Genomic DNA, 24,807 nt, shown 5'->3' with positions numbered 1-24,807 from the left:
AAAACTGCTAGTTTTGGGTGATACTATTTGTTGATACATAGACTAATAGAAACTGTAAACAGAAGTGAAATTGATTCTTCTGTTGCTTCTATTGCACATGCATTAGACTGAAAAGCAAGGTTGGGGAATTACAAGGCTTGCTGGGGGTCCTCATGGAACAAGCATATGTGTGGGATGTGTTTGGGTTACTAATATCAATAACAGTCACACATATATACTTTCTTGTACCCTAATGCTAGGAGTATAGTAAACAAATTTGATGGATTTGAAGTATTGGTTAAGCATCAAATGTAGACATTGTAAGGATATCCTTAGAAACATGGTGCCATTCTGGCAGCATAGAGGATACAGAATTTGAATATGATTTGTTTGTTTGTTATTTGGTTTTTAGGAGCATTAGCAACTAAGGCCATATTGCTCCTGGGATATGCGGTAGTCACGGGGTCGAACCCCGGTCTAATCAAGTGTGTGCTACGCACTGCTGCTCCTGCCCACCTGGCTATGGAGGCGCCTTTTGAATATGGTGAATGGAGAGTGTACAGAAAGATAAGTATTTTGTTTGTGTTTCTGTTTAGGTAGTTCCTTGGGATCAGCCTACAGTCTGTTGATACCATCTGTGTTGTAGCTTCTCTGCATAGGCACTTATGTGTTGTGTAGATTTGTATGCTTAATGTTATGTTCTGTCTTTTTGTTGTATGACTGGCCACTTAAGCAGCACAGGATTAGATCACCTGGGAACTCACTGGGTAGTTCCCATCTCTTGCCACGAGGAAGCAGGCCATGAGCATCATCCACTGATACTCTGCACTGGGGGCTGCCCTCTGGGACCTGGGTTTCTAGAGGGCAAGCCATGCGAGAAAAAATAGATAAGAAAATAAAAAAAATATATATATATATATAATAATAATAAATAAAAAATAATACTAATAAATAAAAATTTATTTATTACTATTATTTGTGAAGTAATAATAAAAATATTTAAGTTATCAAAAAAAATGTATGAGAGGAAAATAGGTTGATAAGAGGAGCAGGGGGAGTTATAGTTATGATCAGATCAGGATTGAGACAGAGAAGGTAATTCATTGAAGATCTTGCATCATTTGCCACTAAAAATGTGAATTATAATAGGTAAGGAATTGCTGTACTAGAATATTGCATACTATTCTGTGTGGCAACTGCACGAGAGCATGCACGCACACACACACACTGTAATAGCCTTTGCAGGGCAGATACTAATACTTTATGAAAGTATAGTATATATCTCTCCCCAGAATGCCCAAGTCAAGCATGTTTTTATTGGGCCATGCCCCATTTGAATATTTTTGGCTGTGTTCCTCTTACCCCCATCTGTACACATCTGGTCCTGGTCTCTATATGTTTAAGATGTTAAATTTTGTGTTCTCAGTCTGTGTTTTTTATTTTTTTATTTTTTTTATCTTTCCTTTAGTCATCTCTGTTCTAAACATTGTATATAAGAAAGATAGCTATCTTTTGGTGAAGGTGTGTGCTTGGTAGCTGTTTGATATATCAAATTGTGTTTTCCAACAGGAGTGGGGATGGGAGCAGCCAAGTTGGTGACTAGTAGGAGCTGAGGGGGAGAGTTAATGGGAGCATCTATCAATTCCATCTCAGATATAGCTAGGTCTTTCACTCAGACATTAATACCTATTTCTTGTGCTAATCTACAGTCATTCTTTCAAGCAAACTATTCATGCATTCTCTTATATCTGTAAATTCGTTTTTTTTTTTTTTTTTTTTTTGTTCCATATGTGTGTTGTGTAGATTATAGGTTACTTTCTCTTAAGGTTAGTGCTTTAGTTGAGGGAGTAAATGGCTCTCTCTGTATATATACCTTCTCACCCCATACCATCAGCAAAATTGCTAATGTTGTGTGAAGAGTAGAGTGGTCGTTCCCAAACTAGTGAAGGGTGTCAGTCAGCTGGATTAGTAGATAGTTCTGTGTGTAGAGAAGAATCTCATTGTAGGGGGGGGGGCTGTAGAGAAAAGAGGGAGGGGGCAGGGGAATTTCTGACTCTGTGCTTGCATTAGTTGGATGGGAATGCACGTTCTCTGTGATGATGCCATAGCACAGCCAGGCTATCAGAATGACTGCTCTAGTGGAAACCAAATTCACTGCCTGTGACTGCTGAATACAGTGCTGTTTCTTGTATTCTGCCTATCTTCCCGGAGTATAAACAGAAAATTTATTTTATTTTAATTGAAGCCATATATTAGATGCAGTTGCATTCTGAGGAGCTTGTGTGGCAGTGTGGTGTCAGTAAATGAAGTGGATGTATGTAACGCTGCACTGTACCATTGTGTTGTAGTGTTACATTTTATCTCCTATTTATATTATTCATAGCACTTTCCTCTTAAATATCTTGTTAGCAAAGTCCTTAGAGGTAAAATAGTTTCTCTATTTCAAATAAAGATGGTTTCATTTCTGATATGAATGCTATTGAAATGGGCAGTCATTTTTTTCCTGCATGCCTCGTAGAGAAAATAAACAGGTGTAAACATTGTGTGTCTACTTCTCAATATTAAAATTACTGTACAGATTGTTTTCCATGGTGCTGAGGACAAATTTGGCCAATTTGGCATTCATCAAGCTGTGGCCACTCAGCAGAAAGGTGGTATTAGTTCCCATTGTAAACCACAGTAAGGTTTTACCCTCAGCAAATATGACCTGTAGCATGAATTTCTTGGTAATACTGCCTTTATATCTGGTCTCCCATCTCATCTTCCATTGCTTTGTGAAGTATTTCCATATTTTCCTGTTTTCTTATTTTGTCACTTGCCAGATTTGTAGTGATATGCATTATTTTGATAGCTCTGCATTCGTGCAAGTGGCTACTGAGTCCCTCAGGTCATGCTGGGGCCTTCCATGCACTGCAGATACTGCAGTGCAGGGATAGATATTATTTTGAATGTGTGAGTCATTGTCAGCAACACTTGGCATTGTACTGTGGCTACTCAGACCTCTACTGTTACCTGGGTTGGCTTTTGTAGCCCTATGCCAGCCCCTTAGGTGACAATGGGTACAAATACACATTTATATGGGGGGGGAGGAGCATTTCATTTTATTTTGCAGTTTGTTCTTGTTATCCTAATTACTATAGATATTAAAATTTTCACTTAGTAGTGTATTTGTGCTAAAGTTGCCCTTCATATACATTATTTTTGTTTTAGTGGGAGGCACTGTAAAAGTTTGCATGTCTCCACACTATGTGCCATGCTTGGCAAATACTGTGTGGGCATATTTTTCTAGTTCTCATCTAGAGTTCCCAATAGTGGAAACATTCTCAGTCTGATTATTCAACCAGCTTTCAAGAAATATATTTCAAAGATGGGGATCCTTAGAGGGACAACCTCTGTCTGGTTATGATTTTTTTCATCTTGTAATATGTTTTTTTTTTATAGTAGCTGTTCTAATAGTCAGTAGCTTCTGATTGTGTTATAGATTTGATGGGAGCAGTTATTAACTCTGAAGCCAGAAAAATCTGTTAAAAGCAGCATGGAAATCTGTGAAGACCCTGAGCATGTGTTTGTGGGAGAGTGCTTTTTACTGGTATGACTATTCAATAAAGTGTGTTCTCAAGTACACTGGTTTTTCCTGAAGCCAATTGGTAGGGTGATGTCCCATTTATTTTCATAATTGTATTGTTTGGCTTCAGTTATTTTTTCATATACCTTACCCAGGCGCCTCCGTAGCCAGGTGGGAAGGAGCAGCAGTGCGTAGCACATGCTTCTTGATTAGACCGGGGTTCGAGCCCGTCACCACCAAATACAGAGGATGCAGAAAGGTCAGGGAATGACCACCGCATATCCCGGAGCAATATGGCCTTAGTTGCTAATGCTCCTAAAAATCAAACAACATACCTTACCCAGCAGAGGAAGGAGTGTTATTTGTTTTGCTGGGTAAAGCTTATTTAAACAACATAATATATGCGGATAACAGTAAAAACATGTTTATTTTACATTAAAAATATGTATGTACATAGTCAAAAATATGTAGTAAATATATGTATGTATGTACATATGTACATACGTACATAGTCAAAAATATGTAGTAAATATATGTATGTATGTACATATGTACATACTGTATTTACATTAATAATACATAAGGTCCATAATCACTTAGAACGAGATTGCACTGGTTCATCTTCACTTACATCACTTGCCACATTCACTGGTTTGAAAAAATTACTTTTTTTTTTTTTGTGATTGTCTGCAGTTTATTTCCTTTATTACCAATTCACGTAGGTGTCTTAAGTGTTCATAATGGGCAGATACGTTTTCATTTGTTGATTGTTCAACATACTGAATTACAAAGTTCAAGTGGTCTTTCACTTTTAATTTTTGGCTGAGAGTTGTTGCTCACTTCATCTTCTTCCTCCGTCTGAACTTTCTGCTGCTCCCATTACACTAACTGCAATCTCCTCTTCGGTCATGATGTGGTAGCCAGTATCATTTTCAATTTCTTCTATCCATGACTCTATCTCCTCTAAGGACACAGCTTTTTTCCCTCCTCGTTGTAGAGTCTCATGAAAGTCCTCTATCTCACAACCATCTGTTTCTGGATTAGCCTCTTCATCTAAGAGAAGTTTTTTCAATGAATTCGCCAAAGTTTTTGAATTGATTTCTTTTGCAGCATCAGCAAAGTTGTAAATCATAGATCTTTGCATTGTACAACTTTAAATTTTTCAATGTCTGTTGTCCTCTTCTGTCTACTTCATCAATCAGTGGCTTCTCGACTTCTAGGACTTCACTCAGAAACTTCTTTCTGTAGAGTCACTTTGCCGCGTAGATCACCCCTTGGTCCATAGGCTGGAAAATATATCGTGTTTGGTGGCAGGAACACGCACTTAATCTTCTTATCTCGACTGATGAGTTTGTCAACATCAGGGTGGATTGGTGCATTATCTAGCAAATCTAGCTTCGTCTTCTGGGATTTTCAAATCTTTGATTTGATGTCTTATGATTTCTGGCACAGCTTTCTTTTGGAACCAATCCATTGTTATTTCTGTGGTATACCATGCATTGTGGAAATTGTAGTAGTTTACCGGTAGATCGTCCATTACTACAATGTTTTTTAGGGTACATGGTTTTTAGCTTTTCCCAACGATGACAGTTTTTAACATATGGCTTCCATCAGCATTTGCACACAGCAATGCTGAAACATGTTCCTTGCTTATTTTTCTTCCAGGCGTGGTTTTCTCAGTCTTTGATGCTTGTGTATTTTCAAGCAGAGCACTCCAAAACAGTCCGGTCTCATCAAAGTTGTACACCTGGTTCAATTGGTAACCCTCCTTTTGAATAAAATCAGTCAGTTGTTTCCTGAAAGGCTCAACAGCTTCAAAATCAGCACTAAGAATTTCCCCACACATTTTCTTGTTTGAAATGTTATGCCATCTTCTAAATCTAAAAAGCCAACCTGAGCTCGCTTTAAATTGTTCAATTCCTAACTGTTTAGCCAGTCTCTCCGCCGCTGCTTGAATTTCTATTCCTCACACAGCCAAACCAGATGAACAAAGTTCAGAAAATAATTTGTACACAGCATCATCTAGTGCTTTATCAGTAGGCATCCGCATTCGTTTAACTTTACTTTTTTCTTTCTCCACGTTAAACTTGAGAACAAAATTACGAATTTCACTTTGTTTCTTTTTAATGTCCAACACGGTTTGTTTTGTGATGCCATACTCAAGACAGATGCTGTACACTGAATCTCCTTTTTCAAGTTTTTCTCTCACCGATAGTTTATTGTGAAGAGAAAGCATTTTATGCTTACGCTTCTGTCCTACACTAGGCTTACTTAAAGACATTGTTTAACTGCACAGCACAAATGACAAAAGACAGAAGTGCATAACTGCGGAGCAAACGACAAACAACTGTCTGAACCGCAGCCGGGAACCAGGTTGTTTGTGCAGCATGAGTCATCACAGCCTAATGATCTCAGACACAATACATATGAGCTTTGAGCCCAATCGTTATTTGATTTTTACACTTTTAAATTTTTTTAGAGCTGTCCGGATTAAGTGACGTATGGATTACCGGGGTCCGGATTAATGAGGATTTACTGTAGTTATATATTATAAAATTAATTCTGAAAATTGTGTACATAAGCTGCTTGTCTCTATTATAAATTTATAAAGCTATACTTATATGATATATAAAAATTTATGATTACTTTTAAACACATTAGTGTTCTGCTAAATGTGGAACTGGAGTTCAGACTCGTGTAGTGTTTTGTGGTATCTGGGAGACAGAAAGTATCAAAAAAGTAAACGATGAAAAATGTGCTGCTGAAAAAAAATTTCCAACGGTACGCAATTGCACCCGAGCTCCATGTAAAGGCATGTGGTTTACAGGGCCATGGAATAGGGTAAGTTTAAATTAATTATCAAAAATTAATTATGAGTTTTATTAAAAAAATTTATTTAATTTAAAACTTATTTAACATAAAAACTTTCAATTTTAAACTTAATTTTTTAACTTTTGTTCTTTTTAAGATAAATGTGGATGACTGTATATAGGAAAACATTTTTTCAAAACTTATATATTAATGGTATATTTTGGAGTAAAATCTATCCATCCACTAATAATAAAAAAATGGGAATAAAAAAATTAACTGTAATGATGTCGAATAATAATAATAAAAGTATGTGATCAATAAAAAGCTGCTGTTCCTCTGTATTGTGTTCTCTGCTGCCTCCATTAGTCTATTTATGTTGTGGCAAAATATTAGATCATTAATGTCAAAATAACCTTGATGATTGTGAAATAAAAAATATCTTTATTGTTCTTTTCCAGATGATTCCACATTTTCAGCACAGAGCCTGGTCTGATTTTTTTTTTGAGGTTTAGGCCTCAAAAGAGATGTGAAATTAGATGATATGCTATTGCTGTAGATGGTTGAAATCTGGATTCAGATCCTTGAAAAACTAGCAGGTTGTTACCAGATTTTCTTCATCTGGATAAAGAAAATGGTATACCAATAGATTCTCACCATGAGGTAGAAGTCACATAGCTGACATAAATTTAAATATTTTATTGTACATGCTGACTTTGAAGAAAATTTGGGAATCTTTATCAAATAGAAATAACAATCAGCAGAATTAGTTCCTCCTCCATCCCTGCAAATACTATTAATGAATGAGAATCTCTTAACAGGATTGGACTGAACAGGCAAAAATTAATTATACAATTTTTGATAATTAATTTAAAATATAATTAACCTGACTGGAGTGTAGAAGCCTGAGAGAGGTTCTGGGGGTACCACTCTAGATGTGGGAACAATATTCAATGGTAGGGCAGATTTGAGATTTATAAGTGAGTAATTGTTTAAAAGAAATGTAACACTGAGAGCAAAACAGAAGGAAGTCAAAGAGTTCCAAGTGATTAGTGGAGTGAGGAGAATGATAGAGGCCATACATGAATTTGACAAAATGGGGGTAGAGTCAGAAAAGATAGAAAAGGGGCAATTCCAAATTACTATGTCTCTGATAGGGAATATCAGAGCAGACAGATGCACAAGTACAATCTTCAAAATTAAAGGAATTGTACAGCAAATAATTTGGACAACTGAGATGAGCAGTGGTTGATGCAACTGATAATTGGGGTTCTGTCAGAAAACAGTAAGTCTGGTTTGGCAGGCTGCAGGTGGAAATAGATATCATTGAGATTGGAACTGAGACCATGTATATTTGTGAAATGAATTAAGAAGTTTTTGGGAAGTTTAGATCTTTTTGCAGTTAAGTTTATTCTGTTAGTTTGACTTCATGATATATTTGATATGATAGTTTGACTTCATGATATATTTGATATGATAGTTTGACTTCATGATATATTTGATATGTAATTTGACTTCATGATATATTTGATATGATAGTTTGACTTCATGATATATGTATGAAGTAATTAAATTTTTGGATATGGTATACACAAAGCAAGAATATACCCAGCTCCTTGATGTAATGTGGCCTCAATAGTGCCTCTTTCATACACACAATTCATATTCCCTCCAGTCACTGTTTGGCAGAGAGTAGAGGCAGCAAGGTTATGCACTAGCTGATCCGGAAGCCTCCTAGAGAGTTACCAATAGGCTTGGTTCAGTGGACTATCTAGTGGCCAGCCTGTGATTAAAGTTTTAGAGCTGTACCCTTCTAATGTAAGGAAGATTGGATTCACCATGATTCCCTTCATAACCTCAAAAGACATCAATTATACTGCATGATGGAAGAGATAGGGGTGTCGGCAGCTTTGCTTTAGAGACTAAACATTGGTTTCAATACTTCAAGCCCCCAATAAGCAAAGCAGTGATATTTCCCTGGCTGATGAGAGTCATCTACCATCTAGATATGCTCAGCATTTTTACATCAGGGTATGTTTCCTGTCTGGATTCATTTTCTGATGTGATGATGAGTTACCATCACCTGTTGTTAATGAATTTTTTGGCAGAGTCCACATCTGCTTTATCAGGAGAGCATTCAGTTCCATGTAAGAAATGAATGAGGAAAAAAAGAAAGAAAAAAAAAAACAGTTGTTACTGTTTTAATTTAACTTTCTGTTGTTTTGAAACTTATTGTCTGATACCCTTCCATTTCCATTTACATATAAATACTGCATGCATATTATTATTATTATTTTTTTTCTAAGCACTGGCTTCAAAGTTAAAATAGTACTCAGTACTGTGATATCACCTTTTTAATTTACATTCTAGAACAAGTAATGCTTTTCTTGAAAATTTTCTCCCTTAAAAAATGACTATATGTGAGTTTGGCACTTTGGATATTCTCAATGGCAGTGGCAAGTTACCATTCAAAAACTTATGCTCTGAAAATAATCTTATTCATATAGACTAGGTTTAATCTTTTCTATATTTCTTTCCTCATTTTATGTGTAATACTTATGTGTTGTCGACATCAAAAATATAAAATGAGACAAATGTCAGAGGTAACAATGTTAGAAACTAATATAAGTATTAAATTCATTTTAATACTTATATTAGTTTCTAATAATTGATACTGTAATTGATAATTTATTATTAGTACAGATTTTTGATATATGAATATAGAAATAAGACACTATATGATAAACATATGTTATTATGCTAAACATATAAAGCAAAGCAACGGGCACAAAGTGGCAGGAGTGCTGTGACTCGTGGGAGAACTGAGGGGGGCGATTCTCCAACGCATCACAGCCTAAAAAAATGTGCAACTTGTGAAATGTTTGCCGAACTATCTGGAACGGAACATGATATTGCCATGGGGGATGTCTTTGTGTGTGCGCGATGTAAGGAAATCAGGCGACAACTCAGTGTTGTTATGGGCCTATATGAGAGTTTGAAGGACAGGATGGATGCCCTCGAAAGATCTAAATTGAGGGGCCCATCAGGCTCTCGGCTGCCCACATCAACGCCAGAGCTTGCACTTGGTCATCACGCAACACAGCGGCAACTCCCAAGGCAGATTGCGCTGGTCCCAAAGGAACTAGTAGTTGTTGGTGACTCTATTGTCAGGGAAACGGGGAACATCCTTTGTAAAAAGGATAGGTGGAACAGGACCAGGGTATGTCTGCCAGGGGCAAAGGTTGATGACGTTGTAGAGCAGATATCATCTTTTAGGGGCACAAAAGATGATATAGTTGTACACGTTGGCACTAATGATATTAAGAGTAGGAGACCGGCAGAATTACTTAACAAGTACAGGTCACTGTTGAAAAAAAGCCCTGAAATAGGGTTGAATTTGAAAGTGTCTGCAATTCTGCCCAGACACGATAGGAGGGAGTATATGATGAGAGCCTTGTCGATCAATTCGGCCCTGGAAAGATTGTGCAAGGCTCAAGGGATAGAATTTTTTTCAGCCTGGACTGTACTTGTTAACAGGAGAGACTGCTTCTACAGGGATGGGATACACTTAAATAGAAAGGGTGCAAGAATATTTGCTGATGCTATCGAGGCAGTGTTAGGTGGGTCGGAAAACTGATAGCTTGGGGGGATACAAGGACTAATAGTTTAACAGTAGCCGTAGGCAGAAGTGAAGGTGATTCTTGCACAACTTCTATTAGAATAAGTAGCGACCTGGAGCGAGGGGTGTTGGGGGTTTCAGGGACGGATGGCAGTCATCGTGAAACAGGTGGGTATATGGGATGTGTTAGAGTAATTAAGAATAAGAATAGGTGCATGTATACTTGCATGTCCAATGCTAGAAGTATAGTAAATAAATTTGATGAATTTGAAGTGTTGGTCAAGACATCAAAGGCGGATATTGTCGGGATATCAGAGACGTGGTGTCACACACATATAAGGAATGCCGAACTGGAATTTGGGGAGTACAATGTGTACAGAAAGGATAGACAGGATAGGAAGGGAGGAGGTGTTATGCTGTTAATAAAGAAAAACATAAAATCAAAAGAAGTGCATCCAGTTGATATAGATGAACAGTGCACTGTTGAGTCAGTTTGGTGTGACATAAGCACTGCGAAAGCAAAAATAAGAGTAGGAGTGTGTTATAGGCCTAATGACTTGAATGAGTAGTACAATGAACAATTGTACAGTGAAATAGAGTGGGCTAATAAATCGGAATGTCTTATAATGGGGGATTTTAACTTCCCAGATATTGACTGGAACTTGTGGGTTGGGCACTCACACACTAGTCAGACTTTTGTGGATTTATTGGATGATTGTTTTCTGCAGCAGCATGTTTGAGAGGCAACCAGAGAAAGTAATACTCTTGATCTGGTTATCAGCAGTGATCATTCATGTATTAGGAATTTGCAGATAAAAGAACCACTAGGTGGCAGTGATCACAGTGTACTGACGTGGGATTTATTTAAAGATTTAACTACTATCAGGGGTAAAGGAAAGGGTTTTTGCTTCCGTAAAGGCGAGTACAGTGGTCTCCGACAGTTTTTAGTTTCTGTACAGTGGGATCAACTGACGATGTTACCAACAGTAAATTCTAAGTGGGAAGCATTCAAGGAATTAATCGTGGAAGCTACTAAAAGGTTCATACCTATTAAGAAATATTGTTCAAGGTTTAGGCCTAAATGGTTGTCAAATGAACTAATGAGACTCGTAACAGAGAAGAAAAATGCATGGGATGCATATAAATTATAAAGCGACTCAGAAGCATATGGCAGATATAAGTTAATCTGTAATCAGGTCACAAAGGAGGGTCGGCAGGCGAAGGCAGATTACGAGAAATCCTTGGCAAAAGATGCTAAGAAAAACAGCAAGGATTTCTTTACTTATATAAACTCTAAAAGGAAGGGGATGAATCTGATTGGTCCACTTGACATCGATGGTTCGACTGTTGATGATCCTGCTCAGATAGCAAACAAACTGAATGAGTATTTTGCATCTACATTCACACGTGAGGAATTATTAAGGTCTGAAAATGGCAGAAGGTCATCAAATTGTAGCAAGATACTTAATGATTTTGTAATAACCGAGAGCAAAGTGGAAGAGAAATTGTTGAAGTTAAACGTAAGAAAAGCACCTGGGGTGGATGGGATCTATCCAGTTATATTAAAGGAGACGGCAAAGCAACTAAACAAACCCTTAGCCATAATTATGAGAGCATCCTTGGACTCAGGAGAGGTTCCCACGGACTGGAGATGTGCAAATGTATCCCCAATTCACAAAGGGGGATCGAAGGGTGACACGAGTAATTACAGACCAGTTAGTTTAACTTCTGTTCCGGGTAAAATAATGGAGTCAGGTTAAGGATGCATTGCAGGATCATCTAGACAAGACTGCAGCAATAATTCAGACACAGCATGGGTTTGTTAAGGGAAAGTCTTGTCTGACAAATTTCATAGGATATTATGATGTGATTACAAAGGAACTGGATGCGAAAAATAATTTTGATATCATATATTTGGATTTCAGGAAAGCTTTTGACACTGTTGCGCATGGAAGACTATTGTACAAATTGGAGCAGAATGGTATTAAGGGTAAGTTGCTACAATGGATAAAAGGATGGTTAAGTGCTAGAAGACAGAGGGTGGTAATCAATGGGTGCTGCTCTTCTTGGACTAATGTTATTAGTGGAGTCCCACAGGGTTCGGTGTTAGGTCCACTGTTGTTTTGTATATTTATCAATGATATTGATGAAGGTATATCAGGCTTAATGTCAAAGTTTGCAGATGATACAAAGGTTGGCAGGGTTGTTAATGACAGTAATGGCAGTGTGCTACTGCAACAGGATCTAGATAATTTGGGCAGATGGGCTAAGAAGTGACAACTGAAGTTTAACCTTGACAAATGCAAAGTACTACATATGGGTAGAAGTAACCCCCAGAGAAACGTACCAACTATGTGGTACTACACTTAAGGTGGTAGAAAATGAAAAAGACCTGGGAGTAATTGTGCAGGCAGATATGAAGTTTTCTGAGCAATGCAGACAGGCTGCCAGGGCAGGTAATGGGGATTTGTCAATGATATATAGGAATTTTGCTAGCAGGGAAAAGGATGTGATTATCCCTCTGTATAAGGCAATGGTCAGGCCACGGCTTGAGTACTGCGTACAGGTCTGGAGGCCTCATTTTAGGAAGGATGTAGATTTACTTGAGCGTGTACAGAGAAGGGCAACAAGATTGGTGAGGGGAATGAAGGGATCCTCTTACCAAGAGAGGCTTAAGTTCTGCAAATTGCAGTGGCTGGAGACTAGGCACCTGTGCGGTGATCTGATTGAGGTATATAAGGCCTTGAATGGGTTGAGCACGCTGAATTCTGATGGGATCCTTCCACTTGTTCAGATTACGAATCTAAGGGGGCATAAATTCAAATTAAGAAAAGACAGATGTAGAATAGATGTGCGGAAATTTTCCTTTAGCCAGCGGGTGGTTAATTGCTGGAACAAACTTCCATCTGTCGTTGTGGAAGTTGATAGGTTGAATAAATTTAAGGAGGAACTGGACAGGCATTTGGAGGGAATTGTGTGATTTTTTTTTTTTTTTTTTTTGGCTGATGCTGCATAAGCTCATACATTTGCTTTCTTGCATCACATGCCACTACTACTACATGATTTTACACGTTCTAAAGGAAATATATCGAATCGCCCCGTAAGTCTTAAATGACTGTGTATTTGTTATGTCTTGAGTAGTTAATTGTAGCAGTTTTTGTAATTCTGAAAATATTAGTTTCATTAATAAAATGAAGCCTTTTAATGTTTTTATTTGTTATTTACTTTCCATTTAGTGTCCAGTACCTTGTGGGGGTGGACAAAGGACAAGAAAAATTCTATGTTTCCATAAAAATAAAGTTGTTACACATAGTCGGTGTGACCCAAGTATTAGGCCATTTAAAAAAGAACCTTGTAACATGCTTCCTTGTGATGAAGGTAATATAAACCTTGATTACATTTTACTTTCAATATTCTTAAAAATATTACAGCTATGATACTTTATATAGATGACACAAGATTGCAATTATTTTAAAGTTATTCAAATATTTAAAATGTTATTTATAACTGTTCTTTATTGTTATGAAGCTGTTTTCATCAAAGCCAATGAAGATACAGTGAGACCACGTCTGACTGATCTGGCTGGTTATTACAAAAAAGTTAATGGGACTGTTGGATGCAGAAGATAACTTCAGTATTGTTTACTGTGACTTCATTAAGACTTTTGATATGGTTCAACATGAAGGTCTAATGAATGGATTGTAATAAGTTTGGGTTACTGCTAAGTTCCTTCTTTGTTTAATCTGGACCTTGCTGAGAGTTAGGTGATATGATGGTCATATTGCGTTCTTTCAACTTGAGTAGTGTACTGTGTGGAGTCCCTCAAGTATCAGCTCCTGTTTCTAGTCTTCTTTAATGACATTGATGAGGGGATGAAGTGGAGCTGTCAAAGTCTGATGATGATTTGAGGTGGGAAGGGTGGTAGATAACCAGAACCAGCAATATTTCTTCAAAATGACATGGATTGGTTGCAGATATGGTCTGGAAAAATAAAAAATGGCAACTGAAGGTTTAATTTTTCTCCCTCCAATCCATAAGTAACTAGAGTTACTTTTTTGCAAGGGGAGAGGAATTAAGAGTGATTCAGGATGAGACTTTAGGGGTATAATATAGTCGGGTATGAAATTTACCATACTATGTAAACGGGCTGCTAGAAGAGCACATGATGTCATATATGTGATTTGTAAGCACCTTTGCAAATAGAGAAGGTTGTTGCCATTGTCACTCTGTATAAGACAATGTTGAGAATATTATATAAGATAATGGTGCATTTGGAATATCCTCTTCAGCTCTTGAGGACATATATCTTAAAAAAAAGAAAATGAAAAAGAAACTTTTGGAAAAGATGCAAAGAAGAATGACCAGATTGATGAGAGGTGATAATTTAACAACTCTGCACCTTAGCTCTAAGCCATACAAATGGTTAGATCTAAGGTGACTAGAACATCATAGGGAACCTAGTTGAGGTGTATAAGATCCTGAAGGAATCAGTAAAATGAATCAGCAGCATTCTTTAGCATTAGTCTTCAGAATGATTGGAGGGAACAGACCATACAGCTTGGCAACTGGGCATGTTTGAGGGGAGAACCTGATGGGATGTATGGGGTCCTAAGGAAGATATACTTGGACTCCTAAAGACTCTACACACAGGTATAGAGGCTTTAGGAGTTGGTGGATGAAAATATATTTCATAGTTTACCTTTGGCTAGTGTATTGCAGAACATTGGAATAGACTGCTTGCCAAGATGGAATTGAATGACAAATTTTTTGGCACAAGGACAGTATGGGTTTTGCGGATTTTTTATTTTAGAAAATGTAGAAAATATATATTTATTTTCATCATATAGCTATAAATATTGCAATAAAAGGGAATTCTTCAAATGCAAGATTTAAGTTTTGTATATCAGTCTAAAGATGTATAGTCCAGATTCTACTGCTGCCACACTTTGGCCATTCTCTCAATTAAACATTTCACTTCATTTCTTAGTTTTGGCAGTTGTCAGACCCAAATGAAAATGCAATTTCCTGTCAGTAATATATATATATATATATATCACTGACTTTGGGTCCAGCGAAAATAATGGTGTCACTGGTTAAAGAAGTAAATAGGACTGCCTAGACAAGAATGTAATTTCACTACAGTCATAATATGGATTTGTTAAAGGGCAGTCTTGTCTAACTAATCTGATTGGATACTATTAGCAGTAGTATCAGTAGAGGCATACGATGCAAGAAAGCAAGCTTATATAGCATCAGTGGGGGGGGAACCTTCCAATTTCACCCATCCATTCACTCCAAATGTTTGTCTAGTTCTGCCTTGAACTTATTTTAAGTTGTTGACCTCCACTACAACAGATGGAAGTTTGTTCCAACTATCAACTGCCCACTGGCTAAAGACAAATTTCTGCACATATATTCTACAATTTTCTTTCCTCAATTTAAGTAATCAGGTGAGTAATCTAAGCAAGAGGAAGAAGCCCATCAGCATTCAGCTTGCTCAAACCATTCAAGGCCTTATACACCTCAATTAGATCACCTCGCAGGTGATCTAATTGAGGTGTATAAGGTTGCTGAAATTTGCAGAACTTAAGCCTTTCTTGGTAACAGAAACCCTTTCTTCCACTCACCAATCTCATTGCTGTTTCTCTGTACTCATTCCAGCAGCTCTACATCCTTCCTAAAATGAGGCCTCCAGACCTGTATGCAGTACTCAAGCTGTGGCCTGACCATTGCCTTATACAAGGGGACAATCACCTTCTTATGCTTGCTAGCATTGACAAGATACCATGAGCTACTCTTGCAGCCTATCTGCACTCTTAGAAAACTTCATATCTGACTGTGTAATTACCCCCAGGTCCTTTTCATTCTCCACTACCCTGAGTGTAGTACCACCCAGTTGGTACATTTCTCTGGGGTTACTGCTACCCATATGCAGTACTTTTACATTTTTCAATGTTAAATTTCAGTTGCCACCTCTCAGCCCATCTTCTCAACTTTTACAGATCCTTTTGCAGTAGTGTACTTTTGTTACTGTTACTAACAACCCTGCCAACCTTCATATTGTCTGCAAACTTAGACACTAACCCTGATATACTTTCATTAATATCATTGATAAATACAGAAAACAACAATGGGCCCAACATTGAACCCTGGGAGACTACTAATAGCATTAGTCCACAAAGAGCAGTTGTTTTAATGGTTTATGAAAACAATTTGTAGGTAATTATGCAGTCAGATATGAAGTTTAAGCAGTGCAGGCAGGTTGTCAGGACAGCTCTTGGGGTTTTGTCAGTGATATACAGGAATTTTGTCAGCCAAGATGAAGAGGTGATTTTCCAGTTGTACAAGGCATGTGTACTTAATATCATTGCCACTACTAATGGGCGCCTCCGTAGCCAGGTGGGAAGGAGCAGCAGTGCGTATCACACGCTTTTTGATTAGACCTGGGTTCGAGCCCGTCACCACCAAATACGGAGGATGCGGAAAGGTCAGGGAATGACCACCGCATATCCCGGAGCAATATGGCCTTAGTTGCTAATGCTCCTAAAAAAAAACAACCAAAAACCAAACCCACTACTAATGCTAATATCAACACACACACACACATGATGACAATATTTCATGATGTGTGACTTTAAATTTTGTTAATGATAAATGGTAACTTTTGGGAAAAAAGAAATGCAAAACAGAAGATAGTTCCCAAATAACAGAAGTAGACGTAATAAATGAAGACAAATGAAAAGCTAGTTGCTGCCTGTTACTCATTTGGAGAAGTCTAGTTTTAAAATTCTTAAAGGTCTCTTCAGTTGGGGCTGTATCACTCCCTGTGCCCACAAGTTATACCAAAATTTTCAGTGTATGCAACATATAGTCAGCCTATTTACATGAACATTTATGCCAATATTATACACTGATGCAATATGACCAAAGATGTTGATGTACCATTAAAAAAAACAACAACAACATGGCAGATTAGTACAGTAAGTGTGGAGCTCAGTTGTGAATAGGTGTTGACTTGTTGTCTGTGTCCAAATTAGTTTGGAAGACAAATTTATACAAGACATTCAGTGAGAAACTGAATATCTGTGACAGAGAGTGGTGTAAGTTGGTACGATAGGGATCATCTTAGTGGTATGATCCCTATCTTATCATTTTTTAGATATGGAATGCTTCCCCTCATATGTGGGGGAAGCATGGGAAAGTTGTTGCCATATATGGGAAAGTGCTTCCCCCATATATATGGGGGAATTATATGGGAAAGTGCACTTTCCCATACATGGCAACAATATTCCACAATAGGGCAAATTTGAGAATTTGTACAGAATTAGCAGCTATCTAGAAAAAAAGTGCTAAGCATAAAAGAGAAAGCTTAGTTTCAATATAGAGGCAACGATATTTGTGATGTACCTTTCTTTTGTCAAGATCAGTTTGATGACAAGGATACCCTCTCCCATAAAGATATGTGATCTTATCTACGAATCAGATTTTGTATTAGCATTAGCTATATGATGCAAGAAAGCCCAAGGGTTTTGCTGGACCAGCAAAAAAATAAATAAAAAAAATAAAATACAAATAATAAATAAATAATAACATAAAATGAAAATAATAAATAAATTAATCATAAAATGAAAATAAATAAATAATAACATAAAATGCAAATAATAAATAAATTAATCTTAAAATAAAATCAAAAAACCACCTATTTGACATCTTCCTTGCATAGTTATCTATCCAGTTGACCTTCGATTTTCCCAAGCTGTGGGCCTCAACCCACCCACAGAGCCAACTTATTCCAATAATCAACAACTCACTAGATAAAAGAAAACTTCCTGCAACCCACTCTAAACCTCTTTCCTTGTAATTTGAATTTATGCCCCCTAGTTCTCATTTCATCCTAATTCACTTTACCTTCTCCCCTCAGAGTGTTATTCACCTCAGTTAATTCTCTTTTAAGGTGTTAGTTACCAAACTTTCAGTCCACATATTCAAAGTCATTCCTCTTATGGACATCCCTTTGCTAATCTCACCAGGCACATTGCACAGCATTGGACACCCTTTCAAGAAGCTCGATGCTTTCCTTTAGGCGAGATATAATTCCACTAGCCTCTCACTGGCTCCATTCAATTAGGGGTAAATTGAAGTCATCCATAATAAGACATTCACACATGCCTGTCTATTCTATGTGTCCATTCTATTTGTCTGTAGAGGCTCTTGTCATAACCTTCTAGTCTTCTGCTCTGTAGATTACTTGCTCTCATTATACCTTTGCTTCCAACTAACTCACACCACACAGATTCTATACAAATTTGTGTAAATCCTAAATCTGCAAAGCATTTGTGGTGCTCATGCTACTTTTGATGAGAAGCATGATCCCACTACCCCTTCTATTTTCCCTGTCTTTCCTAAGTACATTGTACATACAATAATGAAACTCATCATCCCCTGTTTTGGGATGGTACCATGTTTCCATTAGTGGATATTGTTGGAATATCAGAGACATGGTGTCACACGGATATAAGGAATGCAGAAACACTCCTGAAATTAATGCAAGCATAGTTATGACTCTATGTTCTCTTATAGTTAACAACCCTTAAAGTTTAAGGTTTTTTCACTAGCATTAGGTTCCCACTGATTTGACACTTCACTACCCTTAGAACTTCTTGCCAGTATTGGATGTTGCCACACAAACATGAACCACTGAGATCAGTGCAGGCATTATAGTTGCAGGCATTACAAAGTATGATAGGTGGAACAGAACCAGGGTATGTCTGCCCGGGGCAAAAGTTGATGAAGTTGTAGGGTAGATATCATCTTTTAAGGGCACAAAAGGTGATATTGTTATACATGTTGGCACTAATGACCTTAAGAATAAGAGATTTGCACATTTACTTAACAAGTACACGTCAATGCTGGAAAAAAAAAAAAAAAGTCACAAGTTAGGGTTAAACGTTAAATTTGAAAGTGTCTGCAATTCTGCCCAGACATGATAGAAGGGAGTATATGATGAGAGCCTTGTCAATCAATTCGGCCCTGAAGAGATTGTGCAAGACTCACGGGATAGAATTTTTTTCAGCATGGTCTGTGCTTGCTAACAGGAGAGACTGCTTCTAATGAGATACACTTAAATAGAAAGGGTGTAAGAATATTTGCTGATGCTGTCAAGGTGGAGTTATGTGGGTTGGAAAACTACTAGAGTGGAGGGATTCATTGACTAAAAGATTAACAGTAGCTGCAGGCAGAGACAAAGGTGATTCTTGCACTGCTTCTGTTGTAATGAGCAGCAGCCTAGAGAGCAGGTTGCTGGAGACTTAAAGAGCTGCCGGGAGTCAACATGGACCAAGTAAATACATGGGCTGTATTTGGGTAACTAAGAGTAAGAACTAGTTCATGTATACTTGCATGACACTAATGCTAGAAGTATAGTAAATAAAATTGATGAATTTGAAATGCTGATCAAGACATCAAAGGCAGATATTGTTGGGATATCAGAGACATGATGTCACACAAATATAAGCAGTGCAGAATTGGAATTTGGGGAGTACAATGTGTACAGAAAGGACAGGCAGGGTAGGAGGGGTTATGCTGTTAGTTAAGCAACACATAAAATCTAATTAAGTGCATCCAGTTGACATGGGTGGACAATGCAATGTTGAGTCTGTTTGGTGTGACATAAACACTGGGAAAGGGAAAATGAGAGTAGGAGTATATTAGAGGCCTAATGATTCTGATGAGTACAATGAACAGTTGTTCAGAGAAATAGAATGGGCTGGTAAATCAGAATGTCTTGTAATGGGGGATTTTAACTTTCCAGATATTGACTGGAACTTATGGGTTGGTCACTCGCAAGCTAACAAGACTTTTGTGGATTTATTGAAGGATTGTTTTCTACAGCAACATGTTCGAGGGACAACCAGTGGTAGTAATACTCTTGATCTGATTATCAGCACTGATTATTCATGCATTAAGAATTTGCAGATAAAGGAATCACTAGGTGACAGTGATCACAGTGTACTGATGTGAGATTTACTTAAAGATGTAACTACCATCAAGGGTAAAGGGAAGGGATTTTGTTTTCGTAAAGGTGACTACAGTGGTCTCGGACAGTTTTTAAATTCTCTACAGTGGGATCAACTGATGATGTTAGCAATGGTGAATTCTAAATGGGAAGACTTTAGGGACTTAATCTTGGAGGCTACTAGGTTTTTCATACCAGCTAAGAAATACTGTTCAAGGTTCAGGCCTGAATGGATGCGGATGAATTAATGAGACTTGTGGCAGACAAGAAAAATGTATGGAATGCATATAAATTATCAGGTGACACAGAAGCCTATGGCAGATATAAGCTAGTCCTGTAATCAAGTCACAAAGGAAGTTAGGCAGGTGATGACAGATTATGAGAAATCCTTGGCATAGGATGCAAATAAAAACAACAAAGAGTTTTTTACTTATGTAAACTCTAGAAGGAAGGGATGAATCAGATTGGTCCACTAAACATACATGGTTCAACTATTGATGATCCTGCTCAAGTAGCTGATAAACTGAACGAGTATTTTGCATGTACATTCACACATGAGGAATTATTCAAGGAGGGGAATGCCAGAAGTTTTTCAGACTTTAACAGGGAGCTAAGGGATTTTGTAATAACTGAGAGCAAAGTGGAGGAGAAATTGTTGAAGTTAAACATAAAAAAGGCTCCTGGGCAGATGCAATTTATCCAGTTATAATGAAGGAGACAGCAAGGGAAGTAAGCAAACCCTTAGCCATAATTATGAGAGCATCCCTAGAGTCAGGGGAGGTCCCCGTGGACTTTAGATTTGCAAATGTATCTCCAATTCACAAAGGGGGTTCAAAGGGTGAATATAATTATAGACCTATTAGTTTATCTTCTGTTTTTGGAAAATAAGGTGTATAAATCCTTTTATGGTTTGAGCAGGCTCAATGCTGGTGGGATACTTCTGCTTGCTCCGAATAAAAACCTGAGGGGGCATAGATTCAAATTGAGGAAAGATAGTTGTAGAATAGATGTGTGGAAGTTTGCCTTTAGCCAGCAGGTAGTTGATTGCTGGAACAGTCTTCCATCTGTTGTTGTTGTCGAATTTGATAGCTTAAATAAATTTAAGGCTGAACTAGACAAACATTTGGAGTGACCAGATGGGTGAAATGGGGAGGGTTTTTTTTTTTTTTTTTTTGGCTGATGCTGTATAAGCTTGCTCTCTTGCATCGTATGCCTCAACAAATGCTAATGCTAATTACTTTTACACATATCATCAGATAAACAGAAATATGTATTACCCCTTGGCCCAGTTCCCAACCAGCAGTTTCCCTCAACCCTTAAGGTATCCTAAATGATATTGACAAAATCTCTTACATTCTCGTTCAAGTGTAAACCAACTCTACAAAAGCAATTCCCTTTACCTACAATTGTGGGTCAGGCTGATAAAAATTAACCACAAAAAGTCTTGCAGAGTCCTTCAAGACTTGAGTTAATCTGTAAGGCTTTCAACATATAGTCCCTCCAGTCATGTCTCGTCTCCTCCGTAGCCAGGTGGGCAGGAGCAGCAGTGCATAGCACACACTTGATTAGACCGGGGTTCGAGCCCATGACCACCAAATACAGAGGATTCGGAAAGGCCAGGGAATGACCACCGCATATCCCTCGAGCAATATGGCCTTAGTTGCTAATGCTCCTACAAACCAAATAACAACAACAACCAGTCATGTTTGGGCAGAATAGCAGACACATACACATTTTGAACTTTGCTTTGGCATTTTTTTCAGCATTTATTTTTACAACAAATCATCACTTTATGTGCATTTAATATCATTTGTCCCCACGTGAAAATTTGACAATCTGTTGGTTGCCATGGTTAATTGTTGCTCCAAGCAGACACACCCTGGTTCTGGATGCTTCGGCCAGATCACCAGAATCCCACAACACTTATTACCTGTTAGTCCCCTATACAGACCACAGGCAACTAATGCACGCTAAATTGCTCTCCCAATGGCAACAGTCTTGGCATGAGCAAGTCCCAAACAAGCTCTATCAGATAAAGCCTATAAGCCGACACTGGGAGTCTAGTCTGTGCAAGAACTGCAGAGAGGAAGTTGTTATAGCTTGCCTCCGCATAGGACACAGTCATCTTACTCATGCATTTCTGCTGTGGGCAGATGACTCTCCAATTCTCCAATGTGCGAGGACTGTGGCACCATTTTAACTATTCATCACATTTTAACCAAGTGTCCATGTTTTAGGCATCAATGTGATCTATATTTTTCCACTTTTAGTCATCTGGCTGAGCCTTATACTCTTAGTAAGATTTTATCCGACAATGACCATGTGTCTGCTATTTTTAGCTATTTAAAATCAGTAAACCTTTTTACACGTATTTAAAATTTACCTTTTATTGTTATTTATTTATTTATTTATATATCTTTTATAACAATTACACCTATGTCATTATATACCTTAACATGGTGATCAAATTTATAATGTTACTGAAAGCTTAAATTTTTTATATATGACCTGGTTTTAGCACATTATAGCTATAGTTGCTAATGTGCCAATAAAATACAAAACAAACCAAATCAAACCCTGGTTCTAGTCTACCTATGCTTGTTACAAAAAATGTTACCCATTTTCCAGACAGTGTAATCTCCCAATAAGCCTAAATCCCGTAGAACTGGATCACTATGCTCTTGATTATTTTGTTCTTGGATCCAAACTGGTTATGTATTACTTGGGAGATTAACAGAATCTTGAGCCCCTGAGAAGCATACAGTTACAGTTATCTCTAGGAAAAGCATTTGATTCTTCTTTAGTGACTCTCAAATTCTTCTAGTAATGCACTAAGTGATAGTTTGAAGTAAGTACACTAATTATATTGGAAGCAAACAAAAGAACCATCATTTGTATGATTATCAACTAGATTGACCTCTGAATACATGCCATAGGCTGTGGAAGTGATGAGCTCATTACCTATGTGGGAATCGCTTATGGCCATTTCCAGTTGAGTCATGATATCCTAGAGCAGAGTATTCATTTCTTTTTCTTTTTTTATATTAAAACCCCAAATATGAAAGGAATTAGAACCTACAGTACTTAAATACCATACATAGGTTGAAGGTTGGAAAGATACTTGTTGACATTAGATTTGAATTTCTGTACATTGTAATCTTCAGGAAATACGTGTGAAGTGAGGTTACTTCAGAAAGCTGAGGTTGAAGGGATATATTAGGAAGAAGTAAAGTTGGTTCTGCGAGTTTGAATTTGGACAGAAATTTGATGTTGACTGGTTGGGACTCATACAGGTTTGGAAGACAGAGGAGGAATTACAGATACCAGTTCAGAAGAACAGTGTCCATGGAAGTATTTATTAAAAAAAGACATGCAGCAAAAGCAGAACATCTGTGAGATAGAGAGTGGAGAGACATTGTAAAAGACAGGTTATTATTTAACCTGATTGCCCTTTTTTCAATTGAATATAGAAGCCTGAGAATACTTTTGAGGGTACCACCACAGATGTGAGAGCTGTACAAATCACAAATATGCTCTACCATGGTAGAGCAGATTTGCAATTTGTACAGAGTGAACAGCTGTTTGGAATTAAAAATAATGCCTCGAGCAAAAGAGAAAAACCCAGTTTTTTAGATACAAAGGAAGCAATATTTGTGAGGTGCTTATGCCAAGGGAGATCAGAAGTCAGGGTAATTCTTAATAAAGATATGTGATCTTTTCTAGAAATCTGAGCATCGTCGAAGATAAGCTTAGAAGCAGCCTTTTTTGTTAAATATAGGACAGGACTGAGTTTTAGAAGGATTGAAATCAACTAAGCTATCTTTGCCCCACTGGAGATCAGAATTTAAGGAATTGGTGTGGAGATTTGAGAAGTTGAAGGGCAAGGTTGTGTAGGGCAGGGTTTCTCAAACTGGAATGTAGAATGCAATGTGTTATCTTCAGCAAAACTATGTATATGATTTACAGTCAGTGGAAGAAGGTCATTGATATACAAGAGGAAAAGAGGGGAGAAGAAACAATCTTGGGCAGCACTAGCATTAGTGGAGAAGTTAGATGATAGCCATCTACCATCACATGCAGAGAGTGATGGTAGATGGCTATGTGGTCAGAGAGAAAACTGGATACTCAATTGCAGAAAACAGTTGGCAGTCCATAATGTGAAAGCTTGTTAAGAAAACCTTTATGCCAAACACAATCAAAAGCCTTAGAAATGTCAAGAGCAACTGCTTGAGTTTCACCAAACTTTTCCATTGAATTTGTCCATGCGTTCTATCTTATTAAAGTGCAATTCACAATTTCTTCCTTAGCTTGGTGATCATGAATCTGAATTTAAAATAATTTCTCATTTTTGTAAAAATATTTTCTCTTGTTTTAAAGAATTTAATTCTCCCAGGCACTTGCTAATTTTGCACATCTTTATGGATTTCCCCCCCCCCCCCCCATCCTCTCAGATACAATTTTTCTAACCATTGTGGACAGTATTCCCTGTTCACTTCTTGGGCTTTTAGCTTTTTCATATGACTTTGAAGACATGAGCACTGAGTTTATTAAAAAATAAAGAAATAAAACACAAAGTCAGTGCTGAACTAGAGTTTGAAATTCTCTCAGTAGAAGTGTTCCTGATAGACTGGTGCTGCTGAGCAGTAGCAAGTAACATATATGCAAATAGTAAATATAACTTAACACTTAATTTTTTGGAAAATTCCACATGAAAGTTTGTTTAAACTGTGAAAATACATAACGGTATAAGTGGCATCACAATCACAGGATATGAGAACCAATGAAGAGTAATGAAATAATGGTGTTAATATAGTGGACAGC

The 24,807-nt window shown here is 37.5% G+C and overlaps 1 protein-coding gene across 2 annotated transcripts in view; it reads left to right on the top strand.

The window, feature by feature from the left end:
- The window catches only part of LOC150077096 (papilin-like), a 724,323-nt gene that overhangs the window by 383,538 nt on the left and 315,978 nt on the right, over positions 1-24,807 (top strand). For both annotated transcript variants that reach the window (XM_090386252.1, XM_090386253.1), the window contains exons 15-16: positions 6,206-6,385; positions 13,208-13,349. In XM_090386252.1, the coding sequence (XP_090242378.1) occupies positions 6,206-6,385; positions 13,208-13,349 (322 nt within the window). The remainder of the gene's footprint in view (positions 1-6,205; positions 6,386-13,207; positions 13,350-24,807) is intronic.

Source organism: Mastigoproctus giganteus, chromosome 12, assembly GCF_048544385.1.
Source record: "Mastigoproctus giganteus isolate SK-2022 chromosome 12, ASM4854438v1, whole genome shotgun sequence".
NCBI lineage: Eukaryota > Metazoa > Arthropoda > Arachnida > Uropygi > Thelyphonidae > Mastigoproctus > Mastigoproctus giganteus.
The sequence above is the reverse complement of the archived record's forward strand: the minus strand, read 5'-3'. Positions and strand labels throughout refer to the sequence as shown.